The sequence below is a fragment of the Semicossyphus pulcher genome, unplaced genomic scaffold, assembly GCF_022749685.1.
Source record: "Semicossyphus pulcher isolate SPU_LCO1_2020_fin unplaced genomic scaffold, fSemPul1.0.p SCAF_13, whole genome shotgun sequence".
In the NCBI taxonomy this organism is placed as follows: Eukaryota; Metazoa; Chordata; class Actinopteri; order Labriformes; family Labridae; genus Semicossyphus; species Semicossyphus pulcher.
In genome coordinates, this window is record NW_027211637.1 from 25,374,584 (window position 1) to 25,397,444 (window position 22,861).

General features: G+C 43.0%; 1 protein-coding gene across 1 annotated transcript in view; it reads right to left on the reverse strand.

The window, feature by feature from the left end:
- LOC138590419 (membrane-associated guanylate kinase, WW and PDZ domain-containing protein 3) overlaps positions 1-21,946 on the reverse strand; it is a 50,786-nt gene extending 28,840 nt beyond the window's left edge. Inside the window, exons 1-3 of the mRNA XM_069661057.1 lie at positions 21,864-21,946; positions 7,834-8,123; positions 3,861-3,977 (exon numbers count right to left, since the gene is read on the reverse strand). Coding sequence (XP_069517158.1) covers positions 3,861-3,977; positions 7,834-8,123; positions 21,864-21,946 — 490 coding nt within the window. The remainder of the gene's footprint in view (positions 1-3,860; positions 3,978-7,833; positions 8,124-21,863) is intronic.
- Positions 21,947-22,861: the final 915 nt, after the last annotated feature.

Below are 22,861 nucleotides of genomic sequence, written 5' to 3' on the forward strand. Positions count from 1 at the left end.
CTCCTGCCCTCAGGATACACATTATCTCTGCAGCTGATACGGTGCGAGGCAGGGATTCATTATCTATGCACCCTCCCTGGAAATATATATGACATGTCAGCGGGGGGGACAGGATGGATTATTGACATCTTCTTCTTCCCCGCCTATCCCTGTAGGCGCCGCGCGCTGATCCCCGGGGAGAGGGGTGAGATAGATATTGAAGAGGTAATTACACAGAATCCAGTATCAACACCCAAAGAGAGATCTGTCTGTCAAGATGATCGCACACAAATAGCTAACAATGAAGCGTGCGGTTGAAAAGGCCACAGACGATCTGCGTGACAACGCCGGAGCGAGCGAATTAGAATAACTAAATGATGATGTTTCTTATCTCTGACTCACGCTGAAGACAATTAGAAAAGTCTTTTGTGGAGGAGACGGAGACGCAGCCAGCCTCAAAGCTACGACATTGGAACTGAATCATTCAAGGGCACATGGTACAAATGGTCCGTGCGATTATACGAGTATGGATGGGAAAGTTCTGGAGGGTTACGTGAGGGATAAAAACCTGCACACAGAACAAACGGTATGAATTAGAAAGTTGTGTTATATAAAAGCGTTTGTTTTACTGAACTGATCATACAAAATACATTTACCTGCTCCCCAAAGGCTACACACTGAGCATCCTGTCTGCTTCAATAAGAGCACACAGAGCCATTAGTCTACAGGCAGCCCATCCTCCACGCTGGCACTGATAGACATTTGCTTTTAATTTAACTCCCCCTTCTAGATTATTGATACAGTAGTATATCCATTTTTATGCGCTGCCCTCCTGACTGAGCCTTTGTAATGATATTTCTTGCACCAGTGCCAGCTCAAACATCACAGCACATTGTCTCATCAAAAGGACTCAGGGACTGTGATACTCTTTAAATAGCACAGTCGCACAAAGCCAGACAGTTTCAGAGGAGGAAAAAGCATCAAAAATACATCAAACTGAAGCCTCATCTTCGCTTAAGAGACAGATTTTAAAACTTAAACTAGCTTCCATGTGCCTCAGAGGCGAATAATCTTCCTCTTACATAAGTCAAAGTGTTAATCACAGAGAACATGGTACAACAAAGAGTCTCCTGAAACAGGAGGAACATACATGTGGTCCTGAAGGGGGCCACAAAGAGCCACTGATGAAAACTCCTCAGCTTTTAGTTCCTGTTACATCGAGCACAGATGCCTCCTCGATGCAAAACAAAAACTAAAGAGAAAAAAAAAAATCTGCTTCTTTATATCTACGACTGGACTGACACGAGGCGTGATGGTGTCCAAGCCGTCTCGGGATCAGGACAGCGTGCGTGTGTTTGTGTCGGCATGAGAACAACAGCATCTTATTGGGCCGTCTCCAGCAGATCAGAGGATTACACACCCGGGGGCTGAGCCTGACTTGTTGTCACTCTTACTAAAAGAAAGCACTGAGAGATTGGAAGTTGCGTCCAAAGTTTAACACCACATGCTCGGGAAGGCTAGACTGCTTTGTGTAGTGTATTACAAAAGCCTGCCAATAAATAATAATATGCTGCGTCTTTAAAACATCAAATTACTTATTAATCTCATTTTTTACATAACAAGCCTCTTTTATGCATCCCATTCTCTAAATCCATTTACTGAAACAGCTAAAAGCATAACTGTTTATTTAGGCAATTGTTCTCCCAGCAGCTGCTTGTAGATGAAACAGGATGCACGCATGCATGGCTAAGTAATGAGGGAGCTTGATTTGAATAAAGCGGTAATTATACTATAATATGAATATGCATATCGTGTGCAAAGAGAGGCAGAATTATCGCGCTCGCACCATCCTGGGAGTTTTGACCTGTGCCTTGTCCTGTCAGCGAGTGGGCTGGTGAGGCAGACTGTCCCTCATGACCTACTTCCTGGACTAAAGGAGAGATTAGCAGCAAGCCCACAGTGCTACGGCAAGGTTAAGACTTCAGACACACGAGGTGGTCTATAGTGTCCTCCATATAAGCACCTGAAAAAATAAGCGCACCCGACCGACGTCAGTCATAGAATTACATAAAAAAACACAGATCTTTCTCAGAAAAGCCTACACGGCTGCTCTATCCTCCAGCTTTTTTCCAGTGACGTCATATTATACAGGATTAAGATGGCAACAGATGTACTACAACTAGCTGCGTTTGGCTGCCATTGTGCCTGATTTTATACATAAGCACGGAAATAAATCAGGCCTCTCTTTTAGGGGGGGCCATACAAAAACTGTGCTAAGAAAAATGAAACCTGTCAAACACGACTACCATCACATTCAAGAAAGTAACAGTCTGGAACAAAGGGGTGAGGATTGATGTGAGGCTGCCACTACGGATGAACCCAGTATTTTAGAAGTGGAAATGTCGAAACTGATCGCACCTGTCGCCTTTGCTGCCTCAGTTAAACTCTATTTAAATTATTATAGTCCCATAACAAGGCCCTGATAAAGTGTTCTTTCCTTGCTTCATTAATTTATCCCAGTTCTTCTTGCATATATTGACACAAGGAAGTGTGGGAAACAGTTCTGCAGGCTTAAACGCCAATTAACACCAAGATATGTTAAGAACTATGAGGTGTGTTTTCTTAGAATTAATGAGGTCACTTGAGAGAGGTACGCCTGGAAAGATTAATATGAGCAAGGAGATTTTCTGATAGTATTTTTTCTCCTGGTACCGATTCTGATACCTAGACTAGCGCATTAGCCAATATCAAGGAGCCTATCCCTCCGATACCAGTATGATATAAAAAGAAAAAAAACATATTACTGTTATTTTTTTTTACATTTATGCACTACTTCCCCTCTATGGATGAGATATTACTATAATTATTGTATGGGCAAGCACACTACACTGAGGTAATCCTAACTACAAACAAGCTGAGCGCTAAGAAACAAGTTAAGCTAAGCTCGGCTAACAGCCCCTTCTGAGCTCCCTTTGTGTGCTGAAAAGGGTTGTACAAACCCCGTATTTTTATATAAAACTGTTTTGTTTTATGTTTTTACCAGTTTAAATAATGTTAACTTAACTAAAAATATACACTCTTAAAATCTGTGATGGAAGACACTTATTGCTGACATTTTGCTAGCTGTGGCTAACATATCCCTCTTTGCTAGCCATGCACTCTGATTGTCGTTTTCTATCAGTGACGCGATAATTAACCTGAAATCAGCTTCTGTTTTCAGCTCTTAAACATTATTAGCTTGTGACAGCTACAGATTATATTATTGCTCTGTAGGCTAAGTATTTTTTGGGGGGCTATTCATTTTTGGCTGACTGTCGGGGTCAGGCCTGCACATGGGTCTGCATTTGACTGACTGACTGAGTAAGTGAGTGATGGCACTTTCAGAGCTGTAGAGACAGAGAGTTGCGACATCACACTGGTGGATCATGGAGCATATTGGACCTCTACTGACACGACTCTCTGTCTATACGGCTCTGGATGCTTTGTTCAGGGAGTAGGCGGGGCTGCTCCTCCGCTGCTCCTCCGCTGTCCTCACCTACGTTCGCAGCGCGCACCTGCTTTCAAACACATTATCATCGGCCTCATAAGGACAGTCCTTGTAACACATTGCCCACAAAAGCGCACATTGACCTGATGCTGTCATCCACATACTAGGTTTTTACCTAGTCTTGTTGATCTGTGCACTGGCTGGCGTATTCACTGATACCTAATAGTGCGTTTTAGGCTGTATCACAGGCATTCTGTTATTGGTATTATTATCTGACCAACTCTAAAGATAGAAAATTAAACAAAGGCCTGCACAGTAGGCTTGAAATAAGTAGAAATATAAGTTACAAACGGGGTATACTGACTGCACAAAGAGAAGCACAAATTGGACTTACAGGGTACAGCTCGGAGGTAGAGGTTCTCTCTGATGACCTGCTGAAGTTGGCTGTCCACTGAGCCGGGTGTGAAGCACTTACTCAGATACAACCTGAGATCCTTGCACAATGTGGAGCCTGAGGGAAGGGCAAAAGGTACGAGCATGGCAGGGTGAGGAGGAAGCAGAAAGAGAGAGAGACATAAAGAATCAGCCCAGTAAGCACAAACACTCTGATGATGCATATTTACCCGAAGATTTGTTTGTTGCCCGTCGAATAGAGACTGAAATTTATTTAGAGTACTGATCTTTACTGCCAGGCTTGATTTAACACTTTCATTTTACAACCTAGCCATCCACATTCACACACACGGATCTCTCTATATCACTTCTTATAGATCGTGAGTATTAACATTTTCCTGAGTACCTCATGCATACATAACAACCCGCTGAGGTTAATTGCTGCAGACACAACAGTTGCGGCTGTCACCAGGGGAGGCAGAGTTGATCATCTGAGCTCGGTTTCCTCTCTCTCATCTCTTAATATCATCTCAAGTGCTTTACGGCCTCTGATGACAGGTCACTTGCTGTTATGGATTGGCTGAGAGCATCTCCGGCATGTCACTCTGACAGACGACCGCTCTGTCGGTGCTTCCCCTACAGACTGTACACCCCATCACCTCCTACCCCCACCGTCTGTTACAGTGGTTCTGCCCAGTAGCAGACTGAATTTGTGATGTGCGCCATTAAAAAACGTCACAGTGGTATAACTTTATTAGTGGAGCCAGTCAACTGCGTACATATTACTGGCTGCATATGTCTGCTGCCCGTAAAGGGAAATGAATCCAGCCAGCTGCCTTTTGGGAGATATGAGGGGCTTTTGTTCATCTCGTTATGAAACAGCTGCTATTTTCTAGTCTATTAGACCTCGACATCAGCTCTCTGAAATTGAATGAGCTCATATCTCGAACATTGTGCAATACAGGCAAGCATTGAGGAAGTCAGATGTCAAGGTTAATAGCAATGGGAAGAGGAGGTTCTACAGTGCCTCGCATTAGCATTCATCCCCCTTGGATGTTTCCACCTTCAACAACCTGGATTTCAAATGGACTTCTCTGGGCTATATATCGTTTGATAAACAAACAAAAGCAGTCAAAAAGCAGACGTCTCTTGGATGCACAAGTGTTCACCTGAAGGCAATTGGTTGCACCTGATCTTAGCGAGGTGTTTTCTAACTTGTTTTTTGTAGGTTTTCACAGAAGCACACAAAGAGTATTGGTTTCTTCTTCTCCCATTTGTCTGTACTTCCTGCCTTTGTGTGTTTTCTTGCCTGTGTGATTGTGTGCCCCGCCCTTATTGTTTTCACCTGGTCCTTGATTGTCTCAGCTTCCAAGTGTATTTAATCTCTCCCATTCTATTCGTCAATTTGGTTTTGCCTTCTAACCTTGTTTCCAGTTTGGATTATTTCTCGTGGTATTCCTTGGCTGTGCTTGAAATCGCATGTTATACTGGCAGCACGTACGTATTTGGCCAACATGTAGTATGTCGTATGCAGCATGCAAACAAAAGCCAAATACCCGGATGTCATACTGATTCGGAAAAAATCTCCAGTATGCTTCGGACCAGTCTACCTCACCTACTGTGTCCCACAATGCAAAGTGCTGGAACGTCACAACAGCAGTTGAAATGGCGGACGGCCGCTGCATTCAAGCCAAAGGGGGCGCTATAGCTTAAGAAGCAGGGGTTTGCTTTTGGCGGGCTATTGTTTACTTCTGCCTTCCAAACCGGAAACTGGCGCCTGGTGTAGCATACTGCAGCTCCATACTACATACTTCCACCGAATGCAGTATGCAGTACTGTATGTAGTATTTCGAACACAGCCCGAGTGCTCTTTCTAGTGTTCATTTTTGTTTCCTTGTCTTTTGCATTTTTGGTTGTATATTTTATTTCCTGGGGTTTCACAAAGATCGACTTTGACTTTGGCTTAGATGTAACAAATAGTTAGACTTCAGATAGACGTCTAAATTCATCCGTCACAAAGCAGTTTAGTTCTTGACTATCTTAAGCAGGACTATGGTGCATTGAATTCTGGGTAAATTAAGACTTTTCTTTAAAACAAAAAAAATGGCAGAGCGAGAAACACATCTCACCGCTCAAGTCCGTTTACCCCAGCATAAAAAATACTTGGAAAATAAAACCTGCAGCAACAGTAAACAGTGTTAACCTGACTGTTAAAAGGACCATCAAAGACATTCAAAATTTGGTGCTACTGGTCAGCAGGTGTCACTGTTTGTTACCATGGTAACACGGGGGTTACGTGTCAAATTCTTTCTGATGTTTTTGCCTTAAAATTAGTCACTTTATTTTTGTGAAACGGTCTAATTTACATTAGATTAATCTATGAGCAATATTGAGACTGGCCTAACACTATAGACCAGTCTAAAACATCTTTGTGAAACCAGCCCCGCGGACTCACTTCAGTAAGCCTTTTTGTTTAGCCGTTTGTTGCTGTTTATTAAATCTATATGTCTTATGTCATATCTTTAGGGTCTTCCTGTTTGTTACATGATAAATTTGAATCCTGCCCCCATCACTTCAAAACTATGGACTATTTTTGGTTCCAACCCCAGTAAAATCCATTGTAATTTGCAGTTGTAACACGACAACATATGGTTAAGTTCAAGGGGGGTGAATGTTTATGCATCACTCTGTATTCTGGGGCTTTGCTGGCTGAATCCACGGAGCGAAATTAGATAGACTCATCATACTGTATCACTACTCTCTGCTTTTTCCCCTCAGAGCAACAGTATTACTGCTTAAACCTTTAAAACGCTGCCTGCCTCTGGAGACTGCAGCCCTGTGTCCTGTATTTGAGCCTGGAGCAGAGAGAGTTGTTGTAGTAGTAGCAGGAGCAGGAGGAGGTGTGGTACAGCAACCGGTCGCATCAGCTCATCCATCACTGTCCACACTACACGCAGTGGAGCAGCCCAGGGAGGGGCCAGGCGGACTTCAGAAATGATAATGGATCTAGCAGCAGCAGTGGGATCGGGAGCAAAGGTCCCCATTTACACCCCTGCGGCCAAATCAGCTATCAATCTCGCCGGCAAGGCCATCGGGAGCCGCGGTCAGGTGACATCCCGGTGACATACTGCTCTGTTCGGAGGCAACAAAGACATCCGTTACCCCAGCCCCCTGATCTAAACATCAAGGCCCCTTCGCCGGTGACAGACAACTATATCGCCTCGCTCCTGTCATGTGTCACCCGCAATGTTGACCCCCTATCCGCATATTGACTGGTCGCCTTGACATATCCGGACTAATTGACGAGTGCAAATCAGGCATCAGAATGCTCCAGGCTGCAGATTTGGCTTGTGGGAGTCAGCTGAGCATGATTATTATGAGTGACAGCTTGGATGACAGGGTAACAGATTGTTTGGGTGTAGACTGATGAAGTGAGTGCAATCCAAAACAGCAACAAGTTAAACTGTCTGCAGTGTTAGGCAGAGAAATGAAGATTGAGTGCATTATTATGGGCAATTAAGCAATGTCAAACAAGAGGGAGGGCTGTTATACTGAATATTAGCATGGCTGGGCTTAGCTTATTGCCAAATAATCACAGGAGTGCTGTGAACAGTTCTACAAACAACATATATGAACATTTATCAGTATGTTTATCTGTTGACAGTTGCTTTTGTTGACAATAATCAGATGATGATTAAGGGGGTACCAGCTTGATCAATTTAGATCCTTTGCTGTACCGTTAATTAACTGTATTGTCTCAGTCCCAGTGCTGTTATACTCTATATCAGCACTGTATTTCTTCTTGTCCAATCAGAGTTGCTGTCCCGTGTAATATATATATATGTCATTAGCAGAAGGAAATGCTTGCAATGTTCGCACCTTTCTCGACAGCGTGATGATTATTTACACCCGCCGGAAGAATGAACTGCGGACTAATTTACAGAGGCGTGATTTGTGAGAGTGCCGAGTCATACCTGGGGACACAGTTTTGATGCGGATGGGATGGGGACAGGAGTTGAGGACACCCCGGACATCTCCTAGTGTCATCCCTAATACCGGCGTTCCCCCAACCTCTAGGATGATGTCACCAACCGTGAGGCCGCCCCCGGGAACCGACGTGAGGAAAGGAAACTCTCCATAATCTGCTCCACCGCCGACGGCGACGCCCAGCTCCCCCGACAAGCCCAGCAAGGGGACGAAGCTGTCCTGCACCTTGGAGCGCCAGTGCAGCTTCTTCACCGCTGTCTTAGACATGGCGAATGAGCTGGAGAGAAAAGAAAAGGAAACACAATTGGAGGGTGAACAGGAGGTGTGAGACTGTAATAAGGTGGAGGGGAAGTGCCAATTACATAACAAGCTAGAGGAAGATCCTGTGACTGCAGGCTGAAGGTTGTTGTTAACCTTTGTCAGTTCTCCACGCCTGAGGTCTGCGTGGTTGTTGTTTCACATGGCATAAAAGTCAGGAATGTTTTCAGCTTCATCGGCTCGATATATGAAATAACACAACATGGGAACTATGTCTTTGTTCTATGCAAACATACCTTAAAGCACGACTGTTCAACCGAAAGAAAAAGAGACATTCCCTCATGTTCGTTGTGCTTGCTGCAGGCTGACGTACTGTTTTCATGTAAACACACCACACAGGAGTTAGTGCACATTCCAGCACATCTTGTGTCACATGGGAAAATCTACTTTGCGCTCAATAAAGGTGCGGGTCATTGAATGCACACAGGCTCACACAGGCAGGACAAGAACCTGTAGCTGCAGTCGAACATGGCCAGCACTGACAGTGATTTCTGTTTCTGCAGTGATGCATGAGGCTTGTACACAGATATAGATTTTTATAGATTTTTCTGAACAATGAACAATTACCCTGTTTGCTTACATCGTGTATTCCCCAGGATATGTTCTTCTCTTAGTTATAGTGGCATGTGTTGCATACTGATGGCAGCTGTAGTTGCAGCTAAGGTGATGGGCCTTGTGCTTTAGCTGTGCTGAAAATAATGTGCTTTGCTGCTACATGTTTCCTAGGGAGCATCTGCGTTTGTGTTTGTGTGTGTGTGTGGTCTGAGGATGTAGCTGACATGGTGAAGATTGGTTTGAGTCGACAGTGACTTGACAGCTGCGATGTCCGGAGAGGGCGGACAGCGTTCCTCTGACATTATCAGAGCAGCGCTGTCACCTTGACACACAGAGACACACAAGGTAGGAGAACGGAGTGTAAAAGACAAACGTGCCACGCGGGTTATAAAACAGAGAAGGCTGGATAATATGAAAATAAGTTGATTCTTTTTCTTGTCAGAGTTAAGATAGAAGATCGATAACCACTCTCAGGTCTGTTCAGTTAATACGATGCTGGAGGCTGGAGGCCTAGCTTAGCATAAAGACTGAAAACAGAAAGCAACGGCTAACCTGGCTGCATCTTCCTACCACCAACGTTTAGACCACTAATTAAGACATTATTTATCGTTACGGTATGAGTTCTTTCCAGGCAGCTAGACTGATCAACATGCTAGGCAGGTGTTAGCTTACACATACACTGCTGCCTTTCAATCAGCTCGAACCATTCTGGCCGTTCTCCGCTGACCTCTGCCATCAACAAGGCATGTTCGCCCAGAGAACTGCCGTTCACTGGATATTTTCTCTTTTTCGGCCCATTCTCTTTAAACCCTGGAGATGGTTGTGCGTGAAAATCCCAGTAGATCAGCTGATATACTCAGGAACTCATACTTGACTATGTCTACATGCCTAAATGCATTTAGTTGCTGCCATGTGATTGGCTGATTAGATATTTACGTTAATGAGCAGCTGAACAGGTGTACCTAATAAAGTGGCTGCATGTTCTCCTCGTGCATGCGTGGGTTCCCTCCCTCCGGGGTCTCCGGCTTCCTCCCACAGTCCAAAGACATGCTTGTAAGGTTGATTGGTGACTCTAAATTGCCCATAGGTGTGGGCGTGAGTGAGAGTGTCTGTCTCTATGTGTCAGCCTTGTGATTGTCTGGCGATCAGTCCTGGGTGTACCCCGCCCTCCGCGACCCTGAACAGGATAAGCGGTATAGATAATGGATGGATGGATGGATGTTGGCAGAAAGGTAACAAGGTAACAAACTAGTTTGGAGTTAATTAAGAGACACTATTGTAACCATTACTGAGTGTGTGTACCAGAGAGAACTGACAAGTGGATCGTTTAAATGTAAAATGTTCGGCTTATTAAATATCTTGATCCCAAACAAATAAACAAAATCTGTTTATAATGTATTGTTTATGTACAAAACATTTGTGCTCTTAATTCATTGTTGAATTTGTGTTTTGTCTTGTCTCTTGAGTATTTTTGTTGAGTTTTACACAGCCTCTTTTCAAAGGCCTAGCCTAATTAGCTTTGCTATCAATGCTGTGGTTTGTGTATCGTTTTTTAAGCGTCATACTTGTTCCTTTACAAAAACCATTAAATCAATTAATGAATAAAAACACTACCAGCCAATCTATAATTATCTGAAAGTCCTTAAGTTGGTCCGAAAGTCCAATTTTACACTTTGGTTTTACATATTACACAAACAAGATATATCATGCTAATTGGTTAGCTTAGAGAGGCTGTTAAGTGTATCTTTTGACACCCTTTGACAGAGCCAGGGTAACTGTTACACCGCTGGCACCACTCTTTATGCTAAGTTAAGCTAACCGTAGCCTGGCTAAGTCTTCTATAGGAGTGGTATTAATCTTCTTATCTCTATCTGGCCGACATGAGATCAAACATATGTCCTTTAAACTTACATAAAATTAAACGCCATCATATAAACCATATTCCAAATGGACAACTGATCTCTAGCTCCATTGTGGAGAAGATTAGCATCATCACTTCACCAGGATCCAATCCTCTTAAGCAACTGTGTCACTATGATGACCCTCTGCTGGGTGGAGATAACACGCCCAGGCCTTTTTTGAGTGCAACACCACCTCCAGCACTATCAGGGGCACCCTGGGTCCTCTGGTCCAGCAGGTCTAATGAGACCGCTTTTAAAGAGCCAGAGAAGGCCAGGATACAGCTAATCCTTTCCACTTGAGTGGTCATTGGACAGGAGGATCTGACAGGGATCCTCTTCTTCATGCTCTCTCCTACTGCTTGGCTACAAGAGGCGGTCTCTGGTGGGTCTTTCAGAGGAAGGCAGAGACAGAATAGAAGATAAAAAGCAGAAATAGGGTGTGAATTAAATGTGTTTCTGTGAAATAAAGATGTATGGTTTGGGTTTTTGCCCAACACTGGTTTTTAGTTTGAGTCTTTTTTGACTCCAGTTCTCATGAAGAAGACTTAATTACAGTGTGATTATAACGCATGCATGCAGGTGCAGATTTTTCCCTGAGCCTTCAGCGATCAGTTTGGATCTCTGGGTTAATCAAATTAGCACAGTCACTATTCGTTATTTGTGTTGTAGAAAAACTATAAAATTCATCGTTAAATCAAATAATTGCCACCGGGCCTGGAGGGGGGGGACCCTGCTGAGAGTAAAAGGGAAAAAAGTGGACATACAGAGGTCAGATAGAGATGGAGAGGCGCCTCACAGTCCAGGGCTGGCAGAGGTTCACTTGTTTGCCCTTACAGGACTTAAGCTCAGGACATGAGTCAGAGGTTGAGAGACGGTCAAGCTTGTTTCCATAACATGACAAACTCCTAAAGCCCACAACTTGCATTTTAAATTGCTTCAAAGCCAACGGCGGTCAGCATTGTTCTAAGCACTGTTGAATAAAACACAATCAAAAAGAAGGGCTGTTTACGCCTGCATGTTCGAACCTGAAATTATCCTCATCACTTCATCCCTTGCCAAACACTGCCCCCAGCCCCTCCCTCTCTACCCCACTGTGAAACCGTCTGCAGCAACACTGTCGACCTGCTTCCAGAAAGCCAGCCTGCCTGCCATCCATCCACCCACACAGGAAACACACTGATACAACTTGTATAAAGTCTGCCGTGAGAAAAGAATAAAAACAAAAACATCAACTTCTCCCAATAAGTCGTACACGACATATTCCCACAGGCATCAATCGAGAATAATAATTCTATAAGCCGTTAGTCTCTTCGTGCTTGATTTAAAGATTTCTCAGAATTTCTCAGCAGTTGGCTGTAATGATTAAAATGCTAAAAATAAAGGACTCATAGGTCTGGGGTATTATCCTGTCCTGTTGGGCCGACACAGTGGCATTGTGTGCGTCTACATTATACACATGGAGGAGGAGCGTGTCGCCCGCGCTGTAACTGTTGTCTTGACCTCGTGCGTCTGATGGGGGTTTAATGAGCCACAGCCTGTCAGGTCCGCTGAAGCCCGGACACGTCCCGCCGCAGACACACCCTGACACCGCTCTGCTCGCGCGCTGCTGTTGGTGGTGACGCTACGAACCGGCCCCGCACACTCATCTCACTGTGTCCACATGAAACACAGGGCTCGGTTGCCAGGGAGGCTGGAGAGGAAGGTAGTGTCATCAAATCAGGAAGTAAATATGTGAAATTCAGTGGAAAACTTTAAGTAACCAGGAAGTTGTAATGACTGCATTTTTAAGTAATGAACTTTAAGCTCTCAAACTGAAGCTCTCTTTCGACTGATGAGAAGGTTAAATTACAAACTGATCCTCACCCACAAACGTATTCAAAACAAGACTCTCCAACCATGCTAGCAGCTAAGAGAAGTTTAGCACTTGTTAGCAGTTAGCTAACATTTGCTAATTGTCTATAAGAATAAGATGATAGGAGTGTCATTAGCAGCATTTTTTCTTAAATCAAATTACTGAACACATACAAATTATGACCTGATGATGCTCTGGATAAAAAAACACATTGTGCAAAAGTATGCACTTTGCACATGGGAAACATTCGGAAAATTGTCATGTGTGAAGCCAGTGTAAATTCCAATTTTCCATGTGTTCCATATTTTGAAACATGTGATAACATGTGGAGACGTAAAATTTAAATGCACTATCCAATAGATGTTGAGATAACTCTGCATCCTCATACAGGGACATTACATTTTGGCTCCACAGCACCATAATAATTAATTCTGCGGAACTTAGACCCGTTGGTCTCATTCATGGACACTTTGTCCACCAACCTGTGGTCACAAAAACAAATTACACTGATCGGTGTACATTCAAGATGGCCGTGATCCCGACCAAAATGTGTTACAGTCGGTCTCTACAGAAAACTCAACCAGGTACAAAACCTCTTCAGATTTTATGATTGAAACTTGTTTATTTAATGCGTATGAACAGTTGTAGCTTGATATGGCAGACAAATTTGACTAATTTTATCAATAGCAACAAGCTACAACACAGTTACACACAAGGTACTCACATGAGGACATTGGGACTTTTTCAATGTAACACAAAGACAATTCTTAGGTTTTATACTTATTAGGTCCGATTAATCCCCAAAAGGTAGGAGAAATTAAAAATGCATACCAAACAAAAGCTCGGGTCTCAGGAGGCTACAGCCCGTCAAACTCATGGTGGAAAGAGAGGAATAGTCTGATTCATGAAAAAATGGTAGGGTCCATCATCTGGCGACCATGAATGTCTGTGCATAATTTCATTACAATGAAAAAGTCATTGAAACGTTTAAATCAGGGGTCTCCGACCCTGCCCTAACACACCTGATTTGAATGTTTTGTTATCAACCCCCTGAGACGCTTCAGTTGGTTGATAACGAGCAGATCATTCACATCAGGTGTGTTAGAGTGCGGAGAATCCTACAACACGCAGGAAGGCAGCTCTCCAGGAGCCGGGTTGGCCACCCCCGGTTTAAATCCTTCTTACATCACAAACTTGTTGGGTTAGGGTTTCGGAACCTGCATGACTCGTTCTATTGATTGGCTTGTTCTTAAAGTCCCTCGAGCTCGCCATGAACTTCGCAAATCTGCATTTTCCGTCGATGCCCCTGAAGCTCATGGAAAGCCCTTCAACACACTCTAAAGATCAAAGTTCTTCCCTCTCTTGCAGAGTTTAGATTTCAAGCCACTGTGTGTCAAATTATAACTGTTTTAACTGATATTTATTGATCTATTGTTTCAGTGATTGATTATATGTATTTGTTCTTTATGCTATTTTAATGTGTCTGTAATCTTTCGAGAATAAATAAAGGTTTGAAATGAAAGATGAAAATTCTGGACCAAAACGATGGATCGACCAGCAGTCATATCCACTGAGCCATGTCTCTACCTTTGCCAAAAACAGGCATATTTATTCCCCCGGATGAATTATAGAGCCCACAATAAAACCAATAGATCCACAGCAGAGGACAAACTCTACGGACTCAAGGATATCGAAGCCTATAAAAAGAATGCTCAGTTGAGATCTCTGACCTTTGGGTCAGGAACGAGCTGACCAACACATATCCTGTTTCACTGACTTCCTCTCCACCGGCGACACGCTCGGAATCTCAAAAGCCTCCAACCACTGCCTTTCAGTGTAATTTCAAACCACAGCAATCTGTCAATGGCAAAACACACATCCTCCTGACTTGGAAGCTATTCTTAGAGATTGTTTTTTTTTTATATTTGTTTAAAGCACAAAGCAAAAGGCTCAGGGCTGTTGTGACTGTGTGTGTGGTACAAACAGCTGCGCCACGTCGTGTTTTCTGGTTGACATGTGCCTTTTAGCTCTGAATTGCATAAATACTCACGCTCCTTTTATCCGGAGAACATTCTTTGTTCTTAGCTAATTAACCATAATGGTATTTTTTCCACTAACAGAGATTCAAACTGTAATTTAAGCTTCATCTTAACAAACTTAACATCCCAGTAGCTGCACTGTTATAATAGCTTCGGGTGCAGCAGTGCTAACGCTAATAATTCAGGTCCTGCACTTTTAATTCTTCCCAGTGATTAGTCGGGAAAAAGCTGGAGACATTTTATCCCAGCCGGCTCAGTCGTGAGCCAAATATCTTTATTACAGGACAAATTAACTAAGCAGTTATTCCAGGTTGGATCTCGGGGGTGATGATTTATTAAAGTAACACAGATGAGCTTTGCCACGGAGCTCAATAATTCAAAGTCAACTTGAAGCAACGACTCAAGGACATGAGGGAATAGCACTTGACATTGGGGAGGAGAACATCTTGAAAGACCTTCAGGAAAAAAAGGGCATAAGCAAAACACATTAATTAAGCCAACTGAGTGGTAAGAGTCGCTCTTGTAAAGGTAAGAAAACAAGATTGTTCTCGGGAGGTGAAGTCCAGGATGCAAACATTAAAAAGTGGCTGTATTTCCTCTGCCACAAAATGACTTGTACCTTTATTTTAGCAGCTACAACACCTATTCTAATGTCCCCCCTGTATCAGTATCAATATTGAGGCTTTGTGGTGAAAGCAGAGACTGTCAGCTCTTGTGATCCTCCCCCTGCTCCTGATGTCTATCTAGATGCCGGCCCTCATCCCCATCAAAGCTGTCTCTCAGCTGGTGGATCTCTCTCTCTCTCTTTGACATAATCGGCTTTGACCACCGACCAGAAGTTTGAGAAACTTCTCCCAAGATAAGAAACTTTTAACACAATCAGCTTTTGCAGTAAAATGTTGCTCCAATTCGACTCAGTCTGATATTCTAATACGTCACCGAGCAGCTTCTGTGCACTGCAGCAGAGTCGAGTTTTACGCCTGTAAAAGCTTCTGTTGGTTTGACTCGGTGCTCGCTCTGTCGTCCACGTTCTGTTTCCGCTCTAAATGAGATCTGTGGTAATAAAATTAGCCTGTTCAATTAGCTAGGCTAGAATGCTCGATGAATTTATGTAAGCGTATTTGGTATTTAATGCATGCACGCTGAAAGTTGAAGGCAGTTGTCTTTCCTAAAAGTGAATACTGATGGACTGTCTGTGTGTTCTGTCAGCTACAATGTGACCAGCACACCAAATGGCTCCGTTTGTTTGTCTCTCTGCAAACACGCGCAGTGAATGAGCAACAAATAAGACTTGAGGTTTCTTATAAGTCTGCAAAAGCCAGACCAAAGCCAGCAGGACGGAGGCTTTCATAATAAAGCATGCGAACGGCTGCTGCACATTCAAAGGTAAACTAGAAGCAGCAATCATCATTGAACACCTGCTGCTACTTCTGCTTTTGATATTATTGTGAAACTGAATCAGGGCTGCAACTGGTCGTTACTCAATCTGCTGGGTACACACTACAAGATCATCAAGCCGGTTTTGAGCCTGATTCCCTCCTTTCGGCAATCGTGGCAAAGTCGCGATTTTTCGATGGTTCTAAAAATTGTCTTGTCAGATGTTCCTGTGGTGTGAGGTATGTTAAAGACCCCCGCCAGTGAAAATCAAGTGTTTAACCGTGTGGTGTTTCTCATGTGCTACAAAGACATATCAGGGACAACATGAGCAGTCATCTCGATGGCTGGGCCTGTCTGCTTTTAAACTGCAGTGTACCAAGGACAGGCTGAACAACACGTTTTCAGATTGGCAGGGTTTGTGATGTCACAAACCTAAGGAGCCAATCCCATTCATGGACGGGGTGACGCTCTGCATATCATAACGTACCTATGGCAACCACTTCTGTGATCTGCGAGCCAGCTGTAACTATCATTGTAATTTTTGCAAACTCACTACTGACCACTAATGTTAACGTTACTACTACTAATGACTAAATTTCAAGTTTCAACAAGTTGCCACTAAATGATGGCAGAGCCGGTTTTGTTTACCGCTATAATTTTAAGAAAGGAGAAGCTGAATATTCCAGAACCGGTTTGAATTTGCATAGTGGGCGGGGCCTATGCAGATTCAAGAATTTTTGCCTTGAGGATTTTTACAAGGTAATTAAACGTATTTTGCAGAAAAAACTTATCAGACAGAATTTATCATTTTAAGCAGAGCATTTTTATATGTTTTAAAACATGACTGAAGCTGCTCTTAGTGATTTTACTTCACCCAATCTGCTCAGAAGGCCGTCATGGCCGCACCGATTTAAAATTGTAAATATTAAAAATGTTCAATATTTACGATCCGTTATCCTGTTGTGTGGGGGGAACCCCGATGACAGCCGAGCACGCAGTCTGTGGATTGTCACGTGGAACAAAAACCCTAGCCAATGGGGAAGCATGCTGACTGAAGAAGGAAGCACAACGACCGCAGCCATGGCGACAGAAGCAAACGGGGAGCATAAAGTAACATGTACAGCCCGTGGTCACGCCGTCTCCACCACTTCATCCACAGTTTGTTCTTTTTTCTTCCTGAATTTTCAGTAAAAAGTCCAAAAACTATCATCGCCGATTCTTCCTGCCTGTCGTCCGCAATGTTTGTTAAGTCTCGTTTGACTGTGGAGAATTTTGCGAGATTTCCAGTTGCGAGAGTTGGACTCTGGTTGTTTGTGAATGGAATCTGTTAGTGTGTGGTGTGCCGTTTTGTCGTAATCTTAAAGTATCACATCGTGTGATGTCAATCAGGAGTTGCTCGAATTAATGTCTTTCATTATACAACAGCTTTTTCGACCAAGTAATCTGATTGGACAAGAAGCATTCCATGAGTGCTGATATAGAGAACAACATTAACTGGGACTTTTCACTGTGTGTATCACTCCGCCTCAGCCAGGTGTTCTGAATACCGTTAATTAACTTTACAGCAGACTATGAATGTCTACATTAATCAAGCTGGAGCCTCTGAATCACACAGCCGACTCTTATTTCACTAGTTGATGATAAATTAAAACAAACAGATAAATGTACATGAAAGAAAACAGCTGATCTTTGGTAACCTGTAGACACAGAGAGCAGGAGAATGTTTGGGTTGCTCGGCAACAAAAGTCCAGTTTCAGTTAAGTTGTGGAACTAGTTGAGTTGATGGAGCAGAAAATAATCTGTCGTTGATTGTTACTTTTTACTACAATTTGCCGCTTGTATAACTGTTGTATAAAAGCAATATCACACTCGAGGTCGTGATGTTGTACTGAATATCATCATGGCTGTGATTATCTGCGGCCTTGTGCCTACGATCGAATCATGCCGTGATGATATTCAGTACATCACTCCCTCTCATGTGATATTGCTTAAATCTCCTGCTTCGTCTCAGATCTTGCAAAAGTACGCAACTGAGAATCCGTGACCAGTGAATCTTTTATATTTGTGCTTTAAAAAATGACACATACCATTAATGAACTATTTCAAAAGTTGCTGATTTATCATCGGTCAATCAACGGATCAAATTATCTTTATTTTGTATGAAATTCATTATGAATATAGTGAAAGCTCAAACAGGCTTTGCGTTATCAAAATTCCATCTTTTCACTAACTATAAAAACTGAATGATGAAAAACTGTCTGTGTTCACCCACAGGAAGTATTTTGTTTGAAGTGCAGGACAGACGAGGAACAACCCATCCCACTTATGCACACACTTATTGTCTCTTCACTCTCACCTGTAGTGAAGCACACTGCTCCTAATCTTACAGCATCCTCCCATGGGTGGTGTTGGAGGTCAGACTAGTAAGGCATATTAAATAACCGCTGACCTTTAATTCAACTGAACTAATAGACCGCTGGAGTGGCTGACAGACGGAGCAAAAAAAAAAAAACGCACACAAGACCTCTATCCGAGTCTGACACTTCCGTCTTATCCGAAATCTGTGCCCTGACCTCTCCCAACGAATATTTACACCAAACTGTGCGAGCAACGTGGGGTGCACTAAAGCTCCCTGATGCTCACTCGCTTTCAAATCTAGGGCACGAGAGTGCTCAACACAAAACAGACAGCAGAGGCAGATTTAAAAATAAAAGATTAAATGCTTGTGGGTTGAAAAAAAAAAACACAAAATGTCTCCCTCGATCGCACACGCACGGAAACATTTCACTCAATATAAACTATACATGAAAAAGCTGATAAGAATCCACGGAATGAAAAGTTACTATTCCCCACACGCCATCAATAAATCCACAATATATTCCAGTGTGTGATTTTATTAAAGCTGCTCGTGTGTCGACTGGGATTTAGTGTAAGATTAAAACATTGTTGAGCACTGGAATGACACCTAAACACACACACACACACACCTGATAGGATAACCGAGGCTCACTGATGTTCTCTTTGGGGGGAAACTGTATCTTTAACGTCACAGGATCAAGGTCAAGGCAGGGGGTTGCATTAGTGGGCCATGTTGTGTGTACACACGGCTGGAACAACAACAGGTCCTCTTACTCAATCTGCCAGGACGCATTACACTCCTCGCTGCGATCAGAGATGAACTCTCATAAGGAGGAGGGAGCAGTTTAATTAAACAGAGCAGATCAGCTCCTCAACGGTGATGAAGGATAAGGGAGATAGAAATGGGAAAAGCAGGGGGAAATTAGATACAATTATAAAGAGGGTGATGCAGAAAATAGAGCCAGTGGAAAAGGGAATAAAACAGGAGACGGGTGTGGTAACCTTATGAAAAAAATGGTGGAAATCGTAATAACAAAATGAATAATTCACAAGGAAATGGAGGGAGGTTCAGTTCACTATAATGAGCATTTTTGTGAGGTCGCAGCTTGGTAACCTAAGCAGGCCTTCATGTGTGTGTGTGCGTGTATGTGTGTGTGTGCGAGAGAGATACTGCTGATTCAGTAGGGATGGGTGAAGGTGACCCTCGCCTGCTCCTGCCTGCCTGTCTCACCACCTGATATTGATCCCAGTTGTCCAACTCCAGATCTGACTCAAGGATACATGGATTCATTGCCTTCTTGACATTTCAAATATGGCACAGTGTAAATTGTAACTCCTCACACAATCATTGATTAGTTATTGATTCGCTACCTCAGTCAGAGTCTAACCACTTAACAGAGGCTTATCCGATCCAAATTGAATCTCAATGCAAACAGGCTGTGGGGCTGTGCATGAATGTGACGATAAGGATTTGTATTGCAATACAGGAGTTACAATTCAATATATTGTGATATTGTATTGCAAACAATGAGATATATTGTGTTCTTCATGCCTGTATAGCCTGAGCGCTCTGTTACTTCCTCCTGTCTCATTTTCCTTCTGAGAAGTGGAAGAGGAAAATAGCTGAAGATAGATCACATCTATCGAGTTGTCGGGTTTCTAATCAACTCAAAATGAACCACTAAATCTTAGCATTTAAAAGTAAGAGTTGAGGGTTGTTCCAATACCAATTTTGTCTTTCCTGATACCTAGACTTAAGTACCTTGCACCCGTCCCATAGATACCAATGTTTTAAGACAATAACTAACCTAAAACTGAGCACCTAAGCATCTCTAGCATCTAAGCTAACGTTAGCAGCAGCTAAGCCTGTTTCCCCTCTTGATGCCTTGTGTCTGCCGAAAAGAAAACCCTGATTTTAACTTGAAAGCGCTTTACTTTGTGTTTTTATCCTTCTATTAATTATCTTTTTCCTGTTATGTCAAAATGTAGTAAAAATACAGCCTTAAAATGTGTGAAGGGAAAATTCTGATAGCTGACGTTTTGCTAGCTAGCTTGACTTATGTTACACAAGCTAGCACCGCACTGTTGTTGTTTGCTAATGCGACATGAAATTTGACCTTAAATCAGTTCTTCTTTTACCCCTTAAACAGAAGTTTATAGTGGCAACCTAAACATATATTATTGCTGTGTGTGCTACTGTTTGGGGAATAAGAAATAAGTTGATTTCAAGGGGGCTAATAAATAAAACAGCATAGGATTGGCAAAATGATTGACACACTTGTAGACACCCGTTCCTGGCTTAATTAAGCTAATTAAGGCTTCAGGCTGTGTTGAAGGCATTTCATATAGGCCTATTGGTTTTAGTAACAAGTTTAGTATGGTTCCAGCATGTGAACGTTGTTATTGTTGTTGTTGAAAATTCACATCAGACTCCACATGAACTGTTGAGAACTAAGAATAGGGCAGACTACAACTGCTGAATCCAAATGCAGTGGCTGGGAGCAAAGGTTTGGACCACAGATGGGAGAATATGCCTGCGTAGCCCTGCCCTGTCAAGGGTAAACTACCACACACACACACACACACACACACACACAACATTAAACACAGACCACACACACAGACACACATGCACACTTTGTTTTCACCACACCTTAAAACGGCAGCATGAATATGCATGATGCCGAAGGACACAGGAGGTACATAATTAGACAATCAACTACTCCCAGCTGACGTGCATTACTATGACAGAGGAGACATGCACCTCACTTCATCCTCCACTCTTGTTAGCAGTGAGAGCGGAGTCGTGTTCGTATGCAGACATGTATTTCCACTTACTGTCAGTTCAAACTTGGGCTGAGAAATGAAATGAAAGGAGCACAAACCCAGAATAAAAGCCTTCTCTTAGTTATAGTGCAAGTCAGGTGCTGCTGGCCTCATACATGATGAGACTGAGAGGTAAAAAACAAACAGCGTGAGGACCAGAGCAGCATGAGAGCATGTGTGGACAGTCACACACACCACATGTCTCTCCTTCTCTTCCTTCCAACAAATTAATGATTCATAATAATAACAGCATAACCTTGGCTGCTCTCAAAACCCAGAGAGATGCACACTATTAAGTCAGGGTCGCACATCCATCACTTCAAAACAGGGGACACGCCCTAAACAAACACATACAAACACACGCAGACAGCTGTGAGATACTCGTGCACACGCACCTGGCTGCAAACTGCACAGCACATTTTGCAAGTCAGTGTGTTTCATATAGCAACATGGACACACAGGTGCAATGAACATGGACTTCCTGTTTGCAGGTTGGTTATATGATTTCTGTTGAGCTGGGGATTAAAAAAGTATATGCACAAACAAACTTTTTAAACCTTATCATGACTTCATATGTGCACACACGCTCACGCAGACGCATGTTCACCTGCTGTTAACAAAGGTAAACTTCATCTGTCAAAATGACACTGCTATCCCTAAAATCTGCCACCATCATCACTCTCTCACACACATACACACACTGGCTGAGTAGTTTTCATGCACACACACTCACAGTCTTGGGTTACACACAACAGATACTCAAATTTCTCATATTTAGGCAAAATACTGACCTGCCCTGGCGCTGACACACACACATTCTCTTCAAGCAGTTCAGCCTTTCAAAGAGGATCCGTTTGAACGCGTCTATATACATTGACCCGGCTGAGGTTAAACTATAAGCATGCACTTAAACAAATATGTTGTAGCTTGGTTTTTTTTAATATAAAAAGCAGCAGCCTGGTGTGTGATGAAAAAAGCAGCGTGGGAATGCAGTGATGAGTATCGTATCCCAGAGAAAGTCAGAGAGAGGCGATGCGCACGGCTGACGGGATATTTGGACAGTGATGCTCTGAGAGCTGTGGGATCTTGTAGAGAGAGAGAGAGAGGAGAGGAGAGAGAGGGAATAATACACACTCACACATACGCACAGACATACACAGAGACACACTATCGGGCAAATCTGGCAGCGGACGCTTACAAATTTAGCAGCTGCTGCACTGCTACAGGCAAAAACAACGATGGACAAATGTCATAGTCATAGCATGCTGTTTAACTTGTGAGGAGTGACAAGTCTTTTCAAATTGAACAATAAGTGCAGGACTTCTTTCCTACCTTCATGTTCGCTTTCCCAGCGTTGTATCCCTCCGTCTAGTCCTCGTTTTGCAGAGTCAGTATGATACTTAATTGCGGATTCAATTGTTGAGTTATTCTGGTGCAACAATCAATTAAACCCACAATCGTCCGTAATATCTGTGCGACCGAGGCAGAGGTGTCATTGAACTGCAGTCGCGGTGCAATCGGGGCGCGGAGCGTCAATTGCCGAAGATTAGATTAGATCAGATGAGATAAATGTTGTTATATCCAGTAGAAATTGTGCGCTGGGTGGTATTCTGTCTTCCAAAAGGCACTTTTACAGGAAAGAAACAACGATAGAAGGCACATGGGAAGGTTATCTTGGGAAGTTAAGGAGCACAAAGGGGAGGGAATAAAAAGAGTTAAAAGTACCGCCCCTTATTATTCTCAGTCTCTGTACCTGCATCAGCAGCATCACTTTTCGCTTACGACTTAC